This window comes from Schistocerca piceifrons, chromosome 1, assembly GCF_021461385.2.
Source record: "Schistocerca piceifrons isolate TAMUIC-IGC-003096 chromosome 1, iqSchPice1.1, whole genome shotgun sequence".
NCBI classification, from domain to species: domain Eukaryota; kingdom Metazoa; phylum Arthropoda; class Insecta; order Orthoptera; family Acrididae; genus Schistocerca; species Schistocerca piceifrons.
The window spans coordinates 815,244,477-815,264,781 of NC_060138.1; the positions used below are offsets into that span (position 1 = coordinate 815,244,477).

General features: G+C 40.3%; 1 protein-coding gene across 2 annotated transcripts in view; it reads left to right on the forward strand.

The window, feature by feature from the left end:
- Positions 1 to 20,305, forward strand: part of LOC124714093 (nuclear cap-binding protein subunit 3-like) — a 98,617-nt gene that overhangs the window by 46,817 nt on the left and 31,495 nt on the right. Inside the window, exon 7 of one of the 2 annotated variants that reach the window (XM_047242993.1) lies at positions 17,800 to 17,960. In XM_047242993.1, the coding sequence (XP_047098949.1) occupies positions 17,800 to 17,960 (161 nt within the window). The remainder of the gene's footprint in view (positions 1 to 17,799; positions 17,961 to 20,305) is intronic. The other variant, XM_047242994.1, reaches the window with a different exon arrangement.

A 20,305-nucleotide genomic window follows, 5' to 3' on the forward strand; every position in this document is an offset into this window, starting at 1 on the left:
ATTCTAGCAAAATAAGTAATCACAGATTCTGACTTACACGTATTCAACAGTATCACTCCAATTCATTTTAGTGTGGTAAAGGGAATGTGTCCAGCTATCTGTCTCTTGATCTGTAGCTCCGGCTACATCCCCTCAATCCAATAAAGAGCCCATGATGGCCTCTGTGAGAGTGGTCATTTCCTGATCGTCATGACACTTCCACACCATTACCTGGCAGAGTACCCACCACAGTGGGATCTCAAGAAAGCCAATTGGTATACTTTCAACACTGCCTTTCCATCTTATACTGTTCCACAAGGCAATATTGACTACATACTACAGGTTACAACTACATGTAAGATGCTTACTCCTTATTCGTGTCTATTATGGCTGAGTTTTCTCTAAAACCAGCTGTGTTGATGTAACCACAGTGCTTGGACCAGTGTGTATGCCTCACAGGGTAGAGTTGACATCTCGCTCACAAAGATTATGCACCTGAAGACCAAAATGGGACTGTGTGCCTACTGGTATATGTCCTATCAAAATTGCCACACTTGTCATTAAAAATCTTCACACTCAATCAGTTCTAATTATATGAAAAGGATTCGAAAGGAGACCCTACCTTCATAGAACAGAAAGGTTTGTCACAAGTACAAGACACATTTATAACATTTCTACATGTATGTGTTGATGGTCAAACTTATTTGGGCTTGTTATTACTTTCCTTAGGTAACCATTGCTTCTGCCAATCTTTGCTAATGACTCACCTTTAATATTGATAAGTTCATGATCCTGCCCACAAACACTGCAATATTTAATGAATTTATTGAACTTCTCACAGCACACGGCCTTCTATCATTCAGCCATGTTTGACATTCATCCACGACACCCCACTACTTGTTGCGTTTTGCACCACCTGTAATGGTTTGCCCCAAGCTGAGCTTCTTGATCACTGAGGGATTTCCCTGACAGCAGTGCTGCTACACTAGACTGCTACATGTAAGGTGCAGATATTGATACTCAAAGAGTAACTATATCCGCAACCTTACATATCACAATACTAAAAGCAGCAGAATTAACAATCCCCTTTTCCTTGGGAACATCTTACCAGAAATCTGTCCCATGCGGTACACACATCAAACCACCAAGGCCATCTAAGCTTGCAGGCAGATGCTCAACAACCTAAGCATTGCCAATCTGACTTTAAAAGGCTGTGCGCTCAACTACACTATCTCACAAAATACCAACCAGTTGAAGGAATGTTAACCCATTAGCGCCGGAATTAACTTTTTTGTGATTTAAAAACAAAAATTGTGTTATTATGTCTGTAAAAGGCATAAATTACACAACAGAGTTGTTTCGACAAAAGTCATTGCCGCCATTAGCGAGGTATTTGATGTTGACATATGGCAACACTAGGCGTTTTCACTACCTAAATTTATACGGATTAAAACTTCAACTAAAATAAGTAGGTTATTGAAATTTCTTATTACATATACAAGTTTTGTGCAAATTTATTATTCAGTCTTCATTATACAATTGATACTTTATAACACAGAACAATTAATAATCAAAAATCAAATCTTGAACTCAGCATTATTTTACATGAGATGGAATAAAACAGTCAATACACAATCCCACATTACACTTTGAACACATTGTTCTCGCAATAGATTTACAGTTCTTGTGTGCACACCTTTTCTTCGTCTTCTTTCCTTCTGTGTGCTGGATGAGGTTGTCAGTCTTATCAAACCTAATTGAATCAGATATGCGGCTGTCGGAACATGCTCTTGAGTGCAGATGCTCTTGAGTGCAGATGCTCTCCCGGCTCCTTTTGGTAAAGCTTGGTGCCTTTGCAAGTACACTGTTGCTACTTCTCTCTTGAAATCAAGCTGAGAAATAGTTTGGTTTATTGCTTTATTATACAAAATTCAACTGTTTTGTATGACGACATCTAACATCCATGTAAAGAGACACCAGTACCATTTCTTGCTTCTTATTGCAATGCGATAGCATGCTAGATTCTGATCCATCTGATCAGTACCTCCCATACATGTATTATATTTGGCTACCAGTTTTGGTCTGGGAATCATTATATTTCGCTTTTTTAGTTGCGAGGATCTCTTGACTTGGCCAACTTCTTGTGCACCACATGAAGAAGATATCATTGTGACAACTGAGTTGTCCAGCCTCCGCATATACAATAATCCATCATTCTTCTCTATTGCTGTCTCAAAATATCCCTGATCTTTCTTGGAAAATAGTTTTGGGGCTCAACAAACACATCACCTTCAATATCATCATTATAAAGAATCTCCAGTGCCTCAGCAAGCGAGAAACGTCTTCTAAAACAAAAAAGAGAAAATTCGTCCTTTTACTGAGTACAAGCGCCTAGCATTGCCATATGGCAACACCGACGTTCAAATGGCCTAAATGAGCGTAGTTTATTTCACAGCAAGCAGTAACCTCCAAAGAATATATATTTGAGTATTTAAAGCACAACCATACTAAAAAACCAAATCATATATCGTAAGTTACTGTGTAAAACATACTTACTTGAACTTATACTCCATTTTTCTTTGTCATTCAGCAGACGACGACTTCCAACACTGCCTAAGCCGCAGAATTTAAACGTATTGTTAAAACTGTTGAGTTGTAGTGATCTTTACAGTCTTGCAGAATGGAATCCAGTGCTGCCAACACTCTCGCTTCGTTGATGTTGTGGAATCAACGATTTTAAAAAAGTGTTACAAATGTTGCCATAAGGCAACGCACGGCGCTAATGGGTTAAGACATATGTTGCTACCATAGGGACCCATGCCTCATCTTCACTGGCAGGAGCCCAGTTGCATTGTATGTATGGCTGCCAGCTGGCAACCAGTAATCGTGGTATTTTCTTGGGCATAGTTTTCATACTGAGCCTACTGTTACTGTAGAATACTTGGCAGCACATTGATCTTGAGTACTCTTTTTGCTATTCTGTGATGTGAGCATTCTGCCTGTATTGCACAGAGAGTGGGGTATTAGAGGCCGGGTGCAGTAAGTGATCTCCCGCCACGGGAGTAGGCCTGGGAGACCCTTTGGCTACTTCTGGTAAGCACACCTCCCTTGCCTAACTGTGTTTTATTATGTTTCTACATCTATACTTTACTGTGTATTTGGTTCAGTGTTTCAGAGGAAACTTCCCAAGATCGAATGATCTATCTAGCCACACCTGAATGGTTGACCAGGATGACTCAAGGTCTTCACAGTGTTTTTGTGTTCGTCCTTGATTTTATAATTTTTTGTTTTTACTGTTCTCTGACATGAGCATTCTGGTCGCCTTCCTCAGTGTCTTTTATTACTTTTTATTGGTTGCTTTTCGTTCACTCTACTTCTTACCTGGTTCTATGTCTCACATTATATACTGCTGTGCTTTGATTATTAAAAGAAGCAGCTCTGGATGAACTCACTGTTTCATCTTTTTAACCTCATAATCACTCAATCTTGTAAACAGGGCTGTGGCTTATGAACACTTTAACTGCAACAAAATGTTACGCATAAATTTTCTAAGACTGTACTGATACGAAATGCTCTAGTAACCAGTGAAATTCAACATTTTAAATTCTTAGGACGTACCATAGAAAATAAACCTAGCTTAAAAGTATTATATCCATGAGTTTGTGCAGAAATTTGAATGCTGCTGTTTTGACTATGACTAATATCCCTGCACAGTTACAGTGAATTGTGAAATCTTGTCTCCTTGTTAGATTAAACACCTCTTATTCTGAAGGCTCATAGTGAGAAGATTCTTGTGAATGTTACCATGTCAGGGAAAATATATATAGAATATAGATTTTATACTAGAATAATATGTTTCAATTTAATGTTCATTTCATGGGAATTGAAATAAGTTAAAAAATTGTAACATATGTAAGGTACTTTTTTATGACTTTATTAAATTCTATAGTCTTTCCTGATTGCATTGATTTATACATTATAGGGTTTCAAATCAAAAATGACCTATACATACCAAATTTTAAAGTTAAGGTCATGTATGCCGCCACTCCTCCTTTATTTCTGTCACAGAAACCAGTATTATTTCGAAAAGAACTGTGAACTTTATGTTTCTAGCGATTATATGTGTGATACATTGTATATATTGGTAACAGTGCAGGTTTCTAGTGTCTGTAAATGATTATCTTTACTAGTATTTACTTTCGTTTCGGTGAAGCAGTTTGTTCATATGTTACTGAATGTTTGTTGCCAAAGTGCTACATATATTTGTGGAAGTACATATCCTTTAGTGTGTAATAAATACAAGCTATGCCACACATCAAGAAATTCAATAAAAGGAAATTCTGTGGTAACCAGTTCACAAACAGAGCAAACCACACTACACGCCTCTTGGTGATTAAAATTTTTGTGTTAACAATAAATCTGTTTCTAGTGGATGTGTTGTTGTTGATGTGGGCATCTTATCTTCTCTGATAAAGGAAGTGGCGAAATGTAAACAATGTGATGATGTAGGCTGTCTGGAAATAACTGAACAACACAGTAACCGAAGGGCTTAGTGTCAAAATTAGTTGTTCTGTGTAGATCCTGCAATAAATTTGACTCTAAAATAACTGTGAACATTGTGCATTATTCATATGATGTGAATTTGAAGTTAATGTATTCACTGCATGCAATAGGAAAAGGAAAAAAGGCTGCTCAAACATTTTGTGGTTTGAATTACCTTCCTCCTCCTCCTCCTCCTCCTCCTCCTCCTCCTCCCAGTGGGTTCAGCAAGTACATAAAAATGCTTTCAGGTGCCTTGACTGTTGTTTCTAAAGCATCTGTGAAATGTGTAGTAGAAGAAACTGTAAATATTAGTGGAGCCAGGGACATTGCTCCTTGAATGGTGTTGTAAGTGCTACTTCTCTCGAGAGTGGAAAAGTTGTTGATGTTGAGTGCTTATCTAAGTACTGCCACTCGTGCCATGGTAACACTCAAGGACATATTGAACATCAGTGTTCTAAGAATTATGATGTTTACAGTGGAGGTATGGAGTGTGATGGAGCTCTCAAAATATTACGGAGGTCGGTGCCAGTTTATAACATTAGATATACCAAGTACCTAGGCGATGGAGACTCTAAAGCTTTCAATAAAATTAATGAGTTCAATGTTTATGGTGATACTGTGGTAACAAAACTGGAGTGTTATGGACATGTGCAAAAGATGATGCGTACTAGATTGAGGAAGCTACAAATGGAAATGAAAGGAAAGTTGCTATCTGATGGAAAATCTTTGCCTGGTCGAGGCAGATTGACAGAGACTGAAATAAACCTTCTTCAGAGTTATTATGGACTGGCCATTAGACGAACCACACCTCTGAATGATGTTACAGCAATGAGAAAAGCTGTATGGGCCACCTACTTTCATAAGCTGTCCACAGATGAACACTCTGTTCACGGACTTTGCCCTAAAGGAGCAGATTCTTTGTGTGGTTACCAAAAAGCGAAAGAAAGTAGTCAAATATACTATCATAAGCATTCTCATCCTGAGCTTGCTAGGAATGAAATAAAACCAATTTTTAGATACCTGAGTGACCCTGTATTGCTTAGTAAATGTCTTCATGGGGCACTCAGAATACAAATAAAAGTTTCAACCATTGCATATTGGAAAGACTACCCAAGAATGTTTTTGTAGGACTAAATACAATAAAAGTTGGTGTACTAGATGCAGTGATATGTTTCAATGATGGAATGATAGGAAGGTTGGAAGTCCTGAGAAATTTAGGCATAAAATGAGGCTCTAATATGGAAGATCAATTACTTGCATGTGACAGGCAACGGATGCATGAAGCTGAAAGATTTGCTCTTCAAGTTACCTAAAAAGCAAGAAGTGCTAAAAGGAATGCCAAGAGGAGGCTGGAAGATGAAGAAATGCTGCAGGATGAAGCCTGTGCTTCAGGAATGTTTTGAGGCACAGTTTAATTGGACTCATATCTTCATTCGCAATTTCCTGCAAGTTGTATTTTTCGGAATTCAGGTACAAATATTTCATATAGTTTATAAAGCATTGCTCTGTTTTTCTTTCTCTAACTTGCAATAGTCCATACTTACGTAGTAGACCTGAGCTTTATTGAAGAATCAACTAAATTATAGAAAAAATAACATTTTTTGTAGGAAAAAAATTATAAAAATTAAAATGTAAGGCATGATATTTTTTTTATCCTTATAATATACATAATAGGTGAAATTAAATAGGTCTAGTGCCTCAGCCATCATGTCATGCATATCTGGTAAAAATTTTGTCTCCTTCAAATGTATAACATTGGATTAAATGGTATCTCAATTTGAGGAAACATTTTGGAAAAAAAATTGCATCAGTTTCTTTGTAATATTTTTAATAACCCTAAGCAGGTTCAAAAATATCCAAAATACTTCTCATTTGTTTCGAAAGTGTGCTGTGTTACGTACTATCGACAAAAAATGTGTAAAACATATACATTATAAACAGTGCCTGAAAGAAATAGGTGTTGATTTTCACATAATATTGAGCCGGAAAAGTACCTTGTATCCTTAAAATTTGAAAGTAATGCTGTAATTGCCACAAAAATGTAAACTTACAATTGCTAAAATAATCTCTATGTTGTTGTGAGAATGGCACTGCTGAAATTATGTAATCTTTATGTACATTTTTTAAAAATAAATCCACTTACAGGGTGCAGAAGCTGTCGCATGGAACTAATTTTATATGATGTTGGTCACAGCATGTAACTTATGTCAGCTAGTAAATTTGGTTATGGAATAGGAGAAGTAGCTCACAGATCAGTCTTGTAAGCTCCCACTATCGTGTTCTTCATTAGCAATCAAACAGCTATAATTGCTATTGAAAATGTGAGCCCCTGAATAATGCATACCTCTTTGGAACAAATGAAATTCCTGTAGACTCTAGTTATTCCTACTCTGTATTGCTTAATTAGTACTTGTAATGCAAGTTGTTGCTTGGAAAAATGCATAGATTACACATGATTAATTTCATTAAAGAGTAAATATACTGTGAAGCAGAAGGTATAGACCCAGTTATTCACATTCCTCAATTTTTTATTTAAACTTGGGTGTCTCATTGTCATAATTCTAAAATGACAGTACATGTAATTGTAAATATTCCCCTTGAGGAATACTGGAAGCTTAGTTTTGAAATTTTAATGTATCACAATAGCTCTTGGCCGCTTTACTCTCACATTCATTTCAGTTTTTTCCCCCATCAAGTAGCCTTCAGCCGCCCTAAGTAAACTTTTTATCTTGTTGCAACTGATTTTGAGACCTACTCATAAGATGCAGTTAAATAATTTTTATGATTTTTTTTACTTGTCGCTTTTGTATCCCTCTCACTGAATGTAAACAATGGAGTGATCATGCTTATCTTGTTTATTTAATAAAATTGCAGCCACATACAGTTATTTGCTTAACATTTTACATTTACACTTTTGCACATTCATATATAGATTTCACTCTTTTACTGCAAAGCTCTATGTGATATCATTCACAGGCTTCATTACACAGTTCACACACACATTTTGTGGTAAGGCGTGATAATTTTTGTTTCTGCAAATTAGATGATGAAAGCCGTGAATAGATAATCTAGTTAGTACCTGTCCCAGTTCGAAGTTTGGTGCTGTCAATGAGCAGTTTGTCATTGCTTCGGTGCCATAGAGCTCCGGCCGTACTTTTTCTTGTTTATCCTCCATGATCTTCAGTTGATTTCTGTGTGGCATCATATATTGAAGTTTGATGTCTTCAATTAGGAATGTCTCTCTCACTAGCAGGTACAGTAGTCTAGATGATGCCTTTGAGAGACTAGTGCTCTTTTTAGATAAGTTGATTTTACATTTTCTAGTGTTTCTAGATTTTTTCTGTCAGGTAATCCCATATAACCTCCATCCTGTAGGCCAGGATTGGCAAGATTTTTGAGTTGAATAAATTCATGGCAGTTTCTAGACTGAGTAATGTTTCTGATGTCTTGTATTGCTATTATTGCTTGGGTTGTGCTTTCTGTTGTATATTTTGTGAAGCATTTGGCTGTTGGTTGCAATGTCACCCCTAGGTATTTAAAGTCTGATGAGATTTTAATTTTTTGCCCTGTGATGTTGATTTCTGCATTCTTGGGTGTTTTGCCTCTTTTTCTGAAAATCACCATTTCGGTCTTTGTTATGTTTATGTGTAGTTTGTGTTCACTGCACCATTTGTCTATTTTCTCAATGATTTTCTGCAGCTTCTGTATATCTGTTGATCCTACGGCTGTGTCGTCAGCATATGCATATATCAGGTTACCTTCCATTCTGAAAGCTGGAGTATTCAATGGACTGTGGATGAAGCCTGACCAACAGGTATTACATGCATTGAGCAACAATAATAGTGCATGGAAAATGGCTAGCTTCTAGCTGAAAACTAGATCTGTCAATAAAATTTAAAAAGGATGACTGATTGCTGGAATTCTATAATTTACAAGTAAATATGGATATATGTATACATATTCTTCATCTTCTCCAATTCACAGTAAATCTCCAGTGGCATGAACGTACAGCAAAGGGCTCATTGGGCCACCCTCTAAGACTCCATTCAATTGCAAAATGAGGTTTGGAAAAGAGAGGTTGTCTGATATTGTGATTAAGTTGTGTTCGAGGATTGACTTTATTATTCTTGCCCATACGCTATCATCTCCTATTGTGTTTTCCAGTTTTCAGACTATGGAATCTCTTTCCAGTAGGTCAAAGGCTTTGGTAAAGTGTATGAACACTGTGTAGAACATTTGTTTCTTTTGTAGTGCTTCGTTGATGTTGTTTCGAAGAAACCTGACAGCTATAAGTTTGATCTTCCAGATCTGAAGCCCATTTGTGGTTCTGGGAGGTGAGTGTCCACGAAGGCTTTGGTTTTTTGTGTAATTATCTTTGAAAACATCCTGAACTGAGTATTTTCTAGGGCTATGACTCTGTACTTGTTTGTGCCCGTTGGTTGTAGAGAACTTTTATTATGAGTGTCTCCATTGGTTCAGAATTCTTCCAAGTTCCAGGCATTTGTTGGATAGTTTGATCCATATGTGTTGGAGAGCCTCTTTTACATCTTGTATATGTTCCCTCTTTCCTGATGCGGCAACCGTTGGTTGCGAAAGCTAGAATTTTGTGTGTATGTTTGTGTTTGTTTGTGTGTCTATCGACCTGCCAGCGCTTTCGTTCGGTAAGTCACCTCATCTGTGTTTTATATATATATATATATATATATATATATATATATATATATATATATATATATATATATATATATATATATATATATATATATATATATATATATACCTTGGTCTTTAAATATGTCTGCTCGTGTCTGTATGTGTGGATGGATATGTGTGTGTGTGCGAGTGTATACCTGTCCTTTTTTCCCACTAAGGTAAGTCTTTCCGCTCCCGGGATTGGAATGACTTCTTACCCTCTCCCTTAAAACCCACATCCTTTCATCTTTCCCTCTCCTTCCCTCTTTCCTGATGAGGCAACCGTTGGTTGCGAAAGCTAGAATTTTGTGTGTATGTTTGTGTTTGCTTGTGTGTCTATCGACCTGCCAGCGCTTTCGTTCGGTAAGTCACCTCATCTTTGTTTTTATATATAATTTTTCCCACGTGGAATGTTTCCCTCTATTATATTGACATCACATCCACGTCGAGGAAAAAAATATATCTCTAAAAACAAAGATGATGTGACTTACCAAACGAAAACTCTGGCACGTCGATAGACACACAAACATTCACACAAAATTCTAGCTTTCGCAACCAACGGTTGCCTCGTCAGGAAAGAGGGAAGGAGAGGGAAAGACGAAAGGATTTGGGTTTTAAGGGAGAGGGTAAGTACTCATTCCAATCCCAGGAGCAGAAAGACTTACCTTAGGGGGAAAACAGGACGGGTATACACTCGCGCGCACACACACACACACACACACACACACACACACACACACCCATCCACACATATACAGACACAAGCAGACATATACAGAGGCAAAGAGTTTGGGCAGAGATGTCAGTCGAGGCGGAAGTGCAGAGGCAAAGATGTTGTTGAATGACAGGTGAGGTATGAGTGGCTGCAACTTGAAATTAGCGGAGATTGAGGCCTGGTGGATAACGGGAAGAGAGGATATATTGAAGAGCAAGTTCCCATCTCCGGAGTTCGGATAGGTTGGTGTTAGTGGGAAGTATCCAGATAACCTGGACGGTGTAACACTGTGCCAAGATGTGCTGGCCGTGCACCAAGGCATGTTTAGCCACAGGGTGATCCTCATTACCAACAAACACTGTCTGCCTGTGTCCATTCATGCGAATGGACAGTTTGTTGCTGGTAATTCCCACATAGAATGCGTCACAGTGTAGGCAGGTCAGTTGGTAGATCACGTGGGTGCTTTCACATGTGGCTCTGCCTATGATCGTGTACACCTTCCGGGTTACAGGACTGGAGTAGGTGGTGGTGGGAGGGTGCGTGGGACAGGTTTTACACCGGGGGCGGTTACAAGGGTAGGAGCCAGAGGGTAGGGAAGGTGGTTTGGGGATTTCATAGGGATGAACTAAGAGGTTACGAAGGTTAGGTGGACGGCGGAAAGACACTCTTGGTGGAGTGGGGAGGATTTCATGAAGGATGGATCTCATTTCAGGGCAGGATTTGAGGAAGTCGTATCCCTGCTGGGGAGCCACATTCAGAGTCTGATCCAGTCCCGGAAAGTATCCTGTCACAAGTGGGAAACTTTTATGGTTCTTCTGTGGGAGGTTCTGGGTTTGAGAGGATGAGGAAGTGGCTCTGGTTATTTGCTTCTGTACCAGGTCGGGAGGGTAGTTGCGGGATGCGAAAGCTGTTGTCAGGTTGTTAGTGTAATGGTTCAGGGATTCCGGACTGGAGCAGATTCGTTTGCCATGAAGACCTAGGCTGTAGGCAAGGGACCGTTTGATGTGGAATGGGTGGCAGCTGTCATAATGGAGGTACTGTTGCTTGTTGGTGGGTTTGATGTGGACAGACGTGTGAAGCTGGCCATTGGACAGGTGGAGGTCAACATCAAGGAAAGTGGCATGGGATTTGGAGTAGGACCAGGTGAATCTGATGGAACTAAAGGAGTTGAGGTTGGAGAGGAAATTCTGGAGTTCTTCTTCACTGTGAGTCCAGATCATGAAGATGTCATCAATAAATCTGTACCAAACTTTGGGTTGGCAGGCCTGGGTAACCAAGAAGGCTTCCTCTAAGCGACCCATGAATAGGTTGGCGTACGAAGGGGCCATCCTGGTACCCATGGCTGTTCCCTTTAATTGTTGGTATGTCTGGTCTTCAAAAGTGAAGTAGTTGTGGGTCAGGATGAAGCTGGCTAAGGTAATGAGGAAAGAGGTTTTAGGTAGGGTGGCAGGTGATCGGCGGGAAAGGAAGTGCTCCATCGCAGCGAGGTCCTGGACGTGTGGGATATTTGTGTATAAGGAAGTGGCATCAATGGTTACAAGGATGGTTTCGGGGGGTAACGGATTGGGTAAGGATTCCAGGCGTTCGAGAAAGTGGTTGGTGTCTTTGATGAAGGATGGGAGACTGCATGTAATGGGTTGAAGGTGTTGATCTACGTAGGCAGAGATACGTTCTGTGGGGGCTTGGTAACCAGCTACAATGGGGCGGCCGGGATGATTGGGTTTGTGAATTTTAGGAAGAAGGTAGAAGGTAGGGGTGCGGGGTGTCGGTGGGGTCAGGAGGTTGATGGAGTCAGGTGAAAGGTTTTGTATGGGGCCTAAGGTTCTGAGGATTCCTTGAAGCTCCGCCTGGACATCAGGAATGGGATTACCTTAGGATCATTTTTCTTCGTGGCAAAGTGATACTTCCAGCAGAGAGTACGAGTGAAGAAAAATGATCCTAATCCTACCCCTAATGATCCATCTCCCCAAGACACTATCAAAATTGAACCCAGCCTGGAACAGTTCCGTCCTCCGTCACAGCGGGACCCACCTCCTCTTCCTCAAAATCAACCTCTCCAAACCTTCCAGGAAATTCTGACTTCCAGCCTTGCCTCTCAATCCTTCTTAAAAAACCTTAATCCTAATCCCAACATCACCACTGCTGAAGCCCAGGCTATCCGTGATCTGAAGGCTGACCGGTCCATCGTCATTCTTCCGGCGGACAAGGGTTCCACGACCGTGGTACTTGATCGTCGGGAGTATGTGGCTGAGGGACTGCGTCAGTTTCAGACAACACCACATACAAAGTATGCCAAGGTAATCCCATTCCTGATGTCCAGGCGGAGCTTCAAGGAATCCTCAGAACCTTAGGCCCCCTACAAAACCTTTCATTTGACTCCATCAACCTCCTGACCCCACCGACACCCCGCACCCCTACCTTCTACCTTCTTCCTAAAATTCACAAACCCAATCATCCCGGCCGCCCCATTGTAGCTGGTTACCAAGCCCCCACAGAACGTATCTCTGCCTACGTAGATCAACACCTTCAACCCATTACATGCAGTCTCCCATCCTTCATCAAAGACACCAACCACTTTCTCGAACGCCTGGAATCCTTACCCAATCCGTTACCCCCCGAAACCATCCTTGTAACCATTGATGCCACTTCCTTATACACAAATATCCCACACGTCCAGGACCTCGCTGCGATGGAGCACTTCCTTTCCCGCCGATCACCTGCCACCCTACCTAAAACCTCTTTCCTCATTACCTTAGCCAGCTTCATCCTGACCCACAACTTCTTCACTTTTGAAGACCAGACATACCAACAATTAAAGGGAACAGCCATGGGTACCAGGATGGCCCCTTCGTACGCCAACCTATTCATGGGTCGCTTAGAGGAAGCCTTCTTGGTTACCCAGGCCTGCCAACCCAAAGTTTGGTACAGATTTATTGATGACATCTTCATGATCTGGACTCACAGTGAAGAAGAACTCCAGAATTTCCTCTCCAACCTCAACTCCTTTGGTTCCATCAGATTCACCTGGTCCTACTCCAAATCCCATGCCACTTTCCTTGATGTTGACCTCCACCTGTCTAATGGCCAGCTTCACACGTCTGTCCACATCAAACCCACCAACAAGCAACAGTACCTCCATTATGACAGCTGCCACCCATTCCACATCAAACGGTCCCTTGCCTACGGCTTAGGTCTTCATGGCAAACGAATCTGCTGCAGTCCGGAATCCCTGAACCATTACACCAACAACCTGACAACAGCTTTCGCATCCCGCAACTACCCTCCCGACGTGGTACAGAAGCAAATAACCAGAGCCACTTCCTCATCCTCTCAAACCCAGAACCTCCCACAGAAGAACCATAAAAGTGCCCCACTTGTGACAGGATACTTTCCGGGACTGGATCAGACTCTGAATGTGGCTCTCCAGCAGGGATACGACTTCTTCAAATCCTGCCCTGAAATGAGATCCATCCTTCATGAAATCCTCCCCACTCCACCAAGAGTGTCTTTCCGCCGTCCACCTAACCTTCGTAACCTCTTAGTTCATCCCTATGAAATCCCCAAACCACCTTCCCTACCCTCTGGCTCCTACCCTTGTAACCGCCCCCGGTGTAAAACCTGTCCCACGCACCCTCCCACCACCACCTACTCCAGTCCTGTAACCCGGAAGGTGTACACGATCAAAGGCAGAGCCACGTGTGAAAGTACCCACGTGATCTACCAACTGACTTGCCTACACTGTGTCGCATTCTATGTGGGAATGACCAGCAACAAACTGTCCATTCGCATGAATGGACACAGGCGGACAGTGTTTGTTGGTAATGAGGATCACCCTGTGGCTAAACATGCCTTGGTGCATGGCCAGCACATCTTGGCACAGTGTTACACCGTCCGGGTTATCTGGATACTTCCCACTAACACCAACCTATCCGAACTCCGGAGATGGGAACTTGCTCTTCAATATATCCTCTCTTCCCGTTACCCACCAGGCCTCAATCTCCGCTAATTTCAAGTTGCAGCCACTCATACCTCACCTGTCATTCCACAACATCTTTGCCTCTGCACTTCCGCCTCAACTGACATCTCTGCCCAAACTCTTTGCCTTTGCAAATGTCTGCTTGTGTCTGTATATGTGTGGATGGATATGTGTGTGTGTGCGAGTGTATACCCGTTGTGACATCCTTTCGTCTTTCCTGATGAGGCAACAGTTTGTTGCGAAAGCTTGAATTTTGTGTGTATGTTTGTGTTCGTTTGTGTGTCTGTCGACCTGCCAGCACTTTCATTTGGTAAGTCACATCATCTTTGTTTTTGGATGTATTTTTCCTGCGTGTAATGTTTCCCTATATATACTGTTTTTTTGTTCTTCAGCATTTTTATTATTTCTTTCACATCTTCTTCATTTAGAGGTCTTTTTCCTTTGTTTGATGGTCTTTGTCTTCTTTGGGGGTGTTTGGACTCCTCGTTTGTCCAGTACCTTACTGACGTCGCTGCTTCATCCACTTCGCTTACTCTCTTTCTGTGGTTTTTTTCTTCCTCTCCCCCCCCCCCCCTCCCCCTCCCCCTTTTGTGTATAGTTTGCAGGTTTCCTCGTCGTGCTGCTTTCACTGTCTGTGGTGCGTTCTTAGAACAGTATTTCTTTTGCTATAGCATTCAAAATCGAACCATCTTTTTGCTGTCCTTGTTTTTGGGCTTGTTTTTATCACTGAATTTTTTAGGAGGTTTTCTATTTTTTCTGTTGCTTTTTCAAGGTCTCCTTTCTCTATTAAAGTTTCTATTTGTGTTATTTGTTCTTTTTGGTTTTTTTATTTTTTCTTTATCTATTTTTCTTTGTGTGATTTGGTGAGTCTTTCTTGCTGGTGGTGAGGTGGAGATATTTATTTTTATCCTCAATGGAATGTGCTTTTGTATAGGAGTGATGGAGTCATGCCATATTTATTGAATACTTCCTTTTATTTCTCCTCTTGTTAATGTGATACCAATGGTACTTTTTCCATTATGGCACATATATGTAGGTATTTGTCTGTTGTTCAGTAGGGTGAAACCGTCTTCTACTAGGGTTTAAGTGACTAGTTTTGCTTTATAGTGCTCTGTGTCTATTCTGCAGTCGAGATCGCCTGCAATAATGGTTGGTTTGCTGTCGCATTGTTTGATAAGTATGACTATTTTGTCAATTATTTCTACTGCATTTGTGTGCTGTTGGAAATAGGCCGCAATTATATTTATGTTTGATGCTTCTACTAGCATACTATTTTCTTGTTTTATGATTTTTTTGGTGGTTGTCATGCAGGGTTTCAGCAGGATAGATATTCCTCCCATTGGTCGTCCACTTTCTCCTTTCTTTGCCGTTAGGTGAAAATTGTAGAAATCTTTATTTTGCCAGTTGTCTATCAGGAAAGTTTCTGTTAGAAATGCAAGATCCAAGTTTCGCAGAATGTCTGTTGGTGTTAGATTAAGAGCACTTTTTATTTTCCCTCTGTATGCCATAAGTGGCTTTCATTTATTGCTCTCCTTGTTTTCTTCTTGATTTAGTTGAGCTCTGCTCCCTCTTCCATTGATCTACTTGGGAAATGAAATCAATGTACTTTTCTGTTTTCAGACCAGAATCCTAGTTCTTGTGTAATTTGTAGGTATTAGAACGGAATGCCCTACTTTAAAAGCTTTTTTGTCGCCCAGTGTGTGCAGTTCTTCACATTCTAGTTGTCCTAGTATTCCATTCTTGTTGAGGTATTTCACTACTGTATCAGTTGTGCAGGTTCTCTTTAAGTTACTGATATATAGCCACATTGTTTTTTCTGCTGCTTGCATTTCTTTGTCTTTTTTTGTACACATTATGGTTTGATTAATACTCCGGTTTCTTCTCCTGGACTAGCTCCTTCCTATCACAGTACTCCAAGATGGTCCCTCTAGTTCATTAACCTCATTTTAGGTTTCATGATGTTGCTCCTGTGCATTGATTTCGACTTGTGCCTGTTTTTGTTGCTGGGACAGAGGATTTCTGTATATTGTTGTTCCCCATGGTTTGGCTCTGTTGTTATACTTAGTTTGTACGTTGTTTCCATCAGTTTTGGTTTTCTCTGGTTCTAAGTGACTTCCCTTTTCTAGAGTTTTGTTTATTTACTCCTGTATTAATATCCCTAGCTCGTTTTTTAGGAAATCTGTTACCTCCTCCGTTTTATGCTTCAATTTTCCCCACTTGTGTTATTTTTGTCTTTTTTTGCTTTTTTCCAGAGAGCTACTCACTCCAAAGATGTCTCTGTTGAAGTTCTTCTTATATCCTGTAGGTGCCTCTTCCGTCTGCCTCTGTCCGCTATGTGCTGTTTCCTGCGTTTCTCCAATAGATGTCGCTAGTTGTTCTGCAGTCTGCTGTCCACTATACGCTGTTTCCCACATTTCTCCCATAGATGTGTCTACTTGTCAGGCAGTGGAGCTGTCTTTTTCCTCGCTCATCTCTTCCTGTTGGCTATTCATAACCTCTCTTGTAGGCTTCCTGTTCTCCTCCTCCTTTGCTTTTGTTTCATTTTTCAAAGATTCTAAACATTTTCTTTTTTCACCGCCTCTAGTAATTCGTTCTTCATTTCCTTCTTCTTATATCCTCCTCCTTTTGGCACTTTTCCGATCTTAATTAGAGCATTCTCAATACGTTGAACTGCACTGTCTGCCATATTTTTATCATGCTTATCTGAAAAATAGCTACAAAATACATGTCCTGGACTGGAACTTGGACCAGAAATCTTGCCATTTGCGATCAATGCTCTTATGAACTTAGCTAACGAGGCACGACTCTCAACACATCCTCACAACTTCAATTCTACCAGTAGCTGCCTCTTACCTTCGAAATTTCACATATATTTTTATTGATTTCTTCTGCGTGCTTTGCAGGACTTTAGTGACATACCATTCCTTGAATGAGAAGTGTCATACCCTTAAATACATATGCCAGAGAAAAGATGTTCGTGACTGAGAGTAGTGTATAAGTGTTGAGCACCTCACTGTTGGTAGATGTTTTAAATTGTACGGGCTGATACCAGAGCTAAGGATCCAGTAACTGTACAGAAGTGAATAGCAGTCAGAAGACCCTATCTGCTTAGGTGGAGTGGACGGTGCAGAAGAAAGAGCTCCATGAAATCTAAGAATGTGAACTGTCAAAGATAGTAAATGTATTGTAACTGTTGATTATTAAGTGGAATATCAGATCTATTATGTACATAGTATAGAGAGGCAGTATACGAGCTGGTAGCTGCCCTCATTTGTCATATATTGGCTTGTAATTTTGAAGGTAATATAAGAAAGTGAATTGAATCTCATTTCTTGTTTATGTGGTGCAATGAATGGGAATGAGAAGTTAATTTTAAGCAGCTTTATCTGCAGCCCGTAAGCAGGTGAAGTCTGAGCCGAGGTATATGAAGAAGGCACATGGATTCAGGGCACATAAACTGACTAATGATGCTTAACATTGACCAAATATTCAGTAAGCAACATTCATTGTATATAAAAGGAGTGTCCAGATGGCAACTTAAAGTGTCTGGTGCATTAGGTGAAGTGTAACAAACCACCACGCAGCCCAAGCCAACCGGAAGCCCTTCAAGACTAACTCTCCTGGATGAAAGAAAATTTGAGCAGATGAATAAGTGCTTAATAATGAACCACACACTTAAAAAATCAGACATTTTGCAAATTGAGCTAAAAAGTTCGACTAAAAGTGCCACTCTGTAACTGAAAGTCTGTTGTGTGTTTGAGGACTTTTGAAAATAATCTGTTGTAGTTTGACCCCTTTTTTGTGAAGAATAGGATTAGCACTATTTGTGTAAGCTATTTCTCTGAGATTCTTCTGGAAAATATGTATATCTCTTATGATAATGTTCTGTATACTGTCGTAGGACCTTACGAGAGTGAATCTCCTCCCCCATCTCCAGATCCACCACCACGACAAGTTCCTCCTCGACATCGGGAACAGAATGATTCTTCTGATAACAGCAGCAATGGTAATAATTCTCCTGACCATGATGATGCGAGATGGACTCGACGTAGTAAGGTTAGTCCTTTTGTCACATTTATGCCCCCATTTGAAACGTGAAATGCATAAGATAAAGAGTAGTAAACACTAGAAACTTAGGAGCAATTTTGCGTACACAACATATTCTAAATTATACAAAATATTTATATTTTCAACTGAAACTGAAGTTAAAATTGGCTCACTGAACCGCCTCGCCCATCATGTAATCAGATGCTATAACTTTCTTATTGCTGACTACATAAAGTAGCTGTTACAAGAAGCGTCAAATATGTTGCACTAGATATTAATAGTTTTGGCTCTGTATGTCTTTAATGTTGTGCTATCTGATACCCTGTGGAAGTTACAGTCATAGCTGAATCAGTACTATAGTTTCAAAGGAACCCATTAGCCTTAATTGCTTTATGGCGCTATGACTTTTATTATGAGATTCACAGAGCACAGTACGTTCATGTGAAATCTTTATGCAGCTGCCTTTTCAACCATTATCTTTGACAGAGAGATGCCACAGTGCAACGAGTTGCTCCAGGAAAAAATACTATTGTCATTTAAACACAATAAAATGCTAAAATCCTTGGATTTTAAATTTAAAATTTATTTTGTGTCTGGCTGCTTATGTTAATCATATTTAATGTTGTTGCTTGACATTAGGTTCAAAGGTAAGTATTACTTTTTTCTCATTTGGGTCTTGTCTGTTATGATGTTAAAATTGCGCAATTGTGAAGGAACATACTCTGTCCACCAATAAATATCAACTTGTGTTGCAGGACCATGAATTTGTTTTTATTCATTAAAACTTGTATTCTGATTTGCATAATGTTGAGTCAATGAATAAGAAAGCTAATAATCTCACTACTTCACTAATAATTCCAATCTGTGTGTATTAACCACAAAAAACACAGGCAGAAGGCTTTGCATTCTAACCATCATCAAAAATGTCCAAGTATGATTCTATAAAATATTTTGTCAATTACACCCAAAAACTACATCTGGCTAGAGAATCGAAACATACTGCTTTTTATGTCTTCCAGCATATCAGCAGAAATGTATAGAATATTCTAAATGTCAGCATTTTACCATGGCTGCCTTGGAGTTCATACTCTCAATAAAACTTATGTACTGTTAAAATTTCCTTGAGACATTTAAGTCTCATCTTTATCTACAATAATGATAGAAGCTGAAAAAATGATTTAAAATTTGTGTCACAACCAGGACTTGAATCCGGGTCTCCTTGCTTACTGGGCAGGTATGCAAGCAATTACACCCACTGCAGCAGTATAGAAAACACAGCTGCACAGACTATCCTAGTCCAATGCCCTCCAAAACACAAACTTCAATAAGCTGAACATGTGGATTGAAGTTCACGTTTCACGTTGGGGAGCACATTCGACTAGGGTAGTCCTTGCAGCTGTGTTACCTGTACTGCTGCAGTGGTGTAATGGCTAGTACACCTGCCTAGTAAGCATGGAGACCCAGGTTCAAGTTCTGGCTGTGGCATAAATTATAATTCATTTCCTCAACTTCTATCATTATCGTAAAACTTATATAGGCCACAAGACACTGGCTCTCAGGAGTACCTGTGGTCCAGTTTCTCACTGGTAGGGTCGTAGGTGGGTCTGCAGTAGCCACATTTCTCTCAAGTGCTATATGGTGTATGCAACATAATAATTACAACCACTGTTAATACACACTATGTGATCAAAAGTGTCCGGACTCCCCCCAAAAACATATGTTTTTCATATTAGGTGCATTTTGCTGCCAGGTACTCCATATCAGCGACCTCAGTAGTCATTAGACATCGTGAGAAAGCAGAATGAGGCACTCCACGGAATTCACGGGCTTTGAACATGGTCAGGTGATTGGTTGTCACTTGTGTCATATGTCTGTACATGAGATTTCCACACTCCTAAACATCCCTATGTCTACTGTTTCTGATGTGATAGTGAAGTGGAAACGTGAAGGGACATGTACAGTAGAAAAGCGTACAGGCCGACCTCGTCTGTTGACTGACAGAGACCGCCGACAGTTGAAAAAGCCCATAATGTGTAATAGGCAGACATCTATTCAGACCATCACACAGGAATTCCAAACTGCATCAGGATCCACTGTAAGTACTATGACAGTTAAGCAGGAGGTGAGAAAACTTCTATTTCATTTTCGAGTGGCTGCTCATAAGCCACAAATCATGCCGGTAAATGCCAAACGAAGCCTCACTTGGTGTAAGGAGCTTAAACATTGGATGATTGAACAGGAGAAAAACGTGTGGAGTGAAGAATCACAATACACAGTGTGGCAATCCGATGGCAGTATGTGGGTATGGTGAATACCTGGTGAATGTCATCTGCTAGCGTGTGTAGTACCAGCAG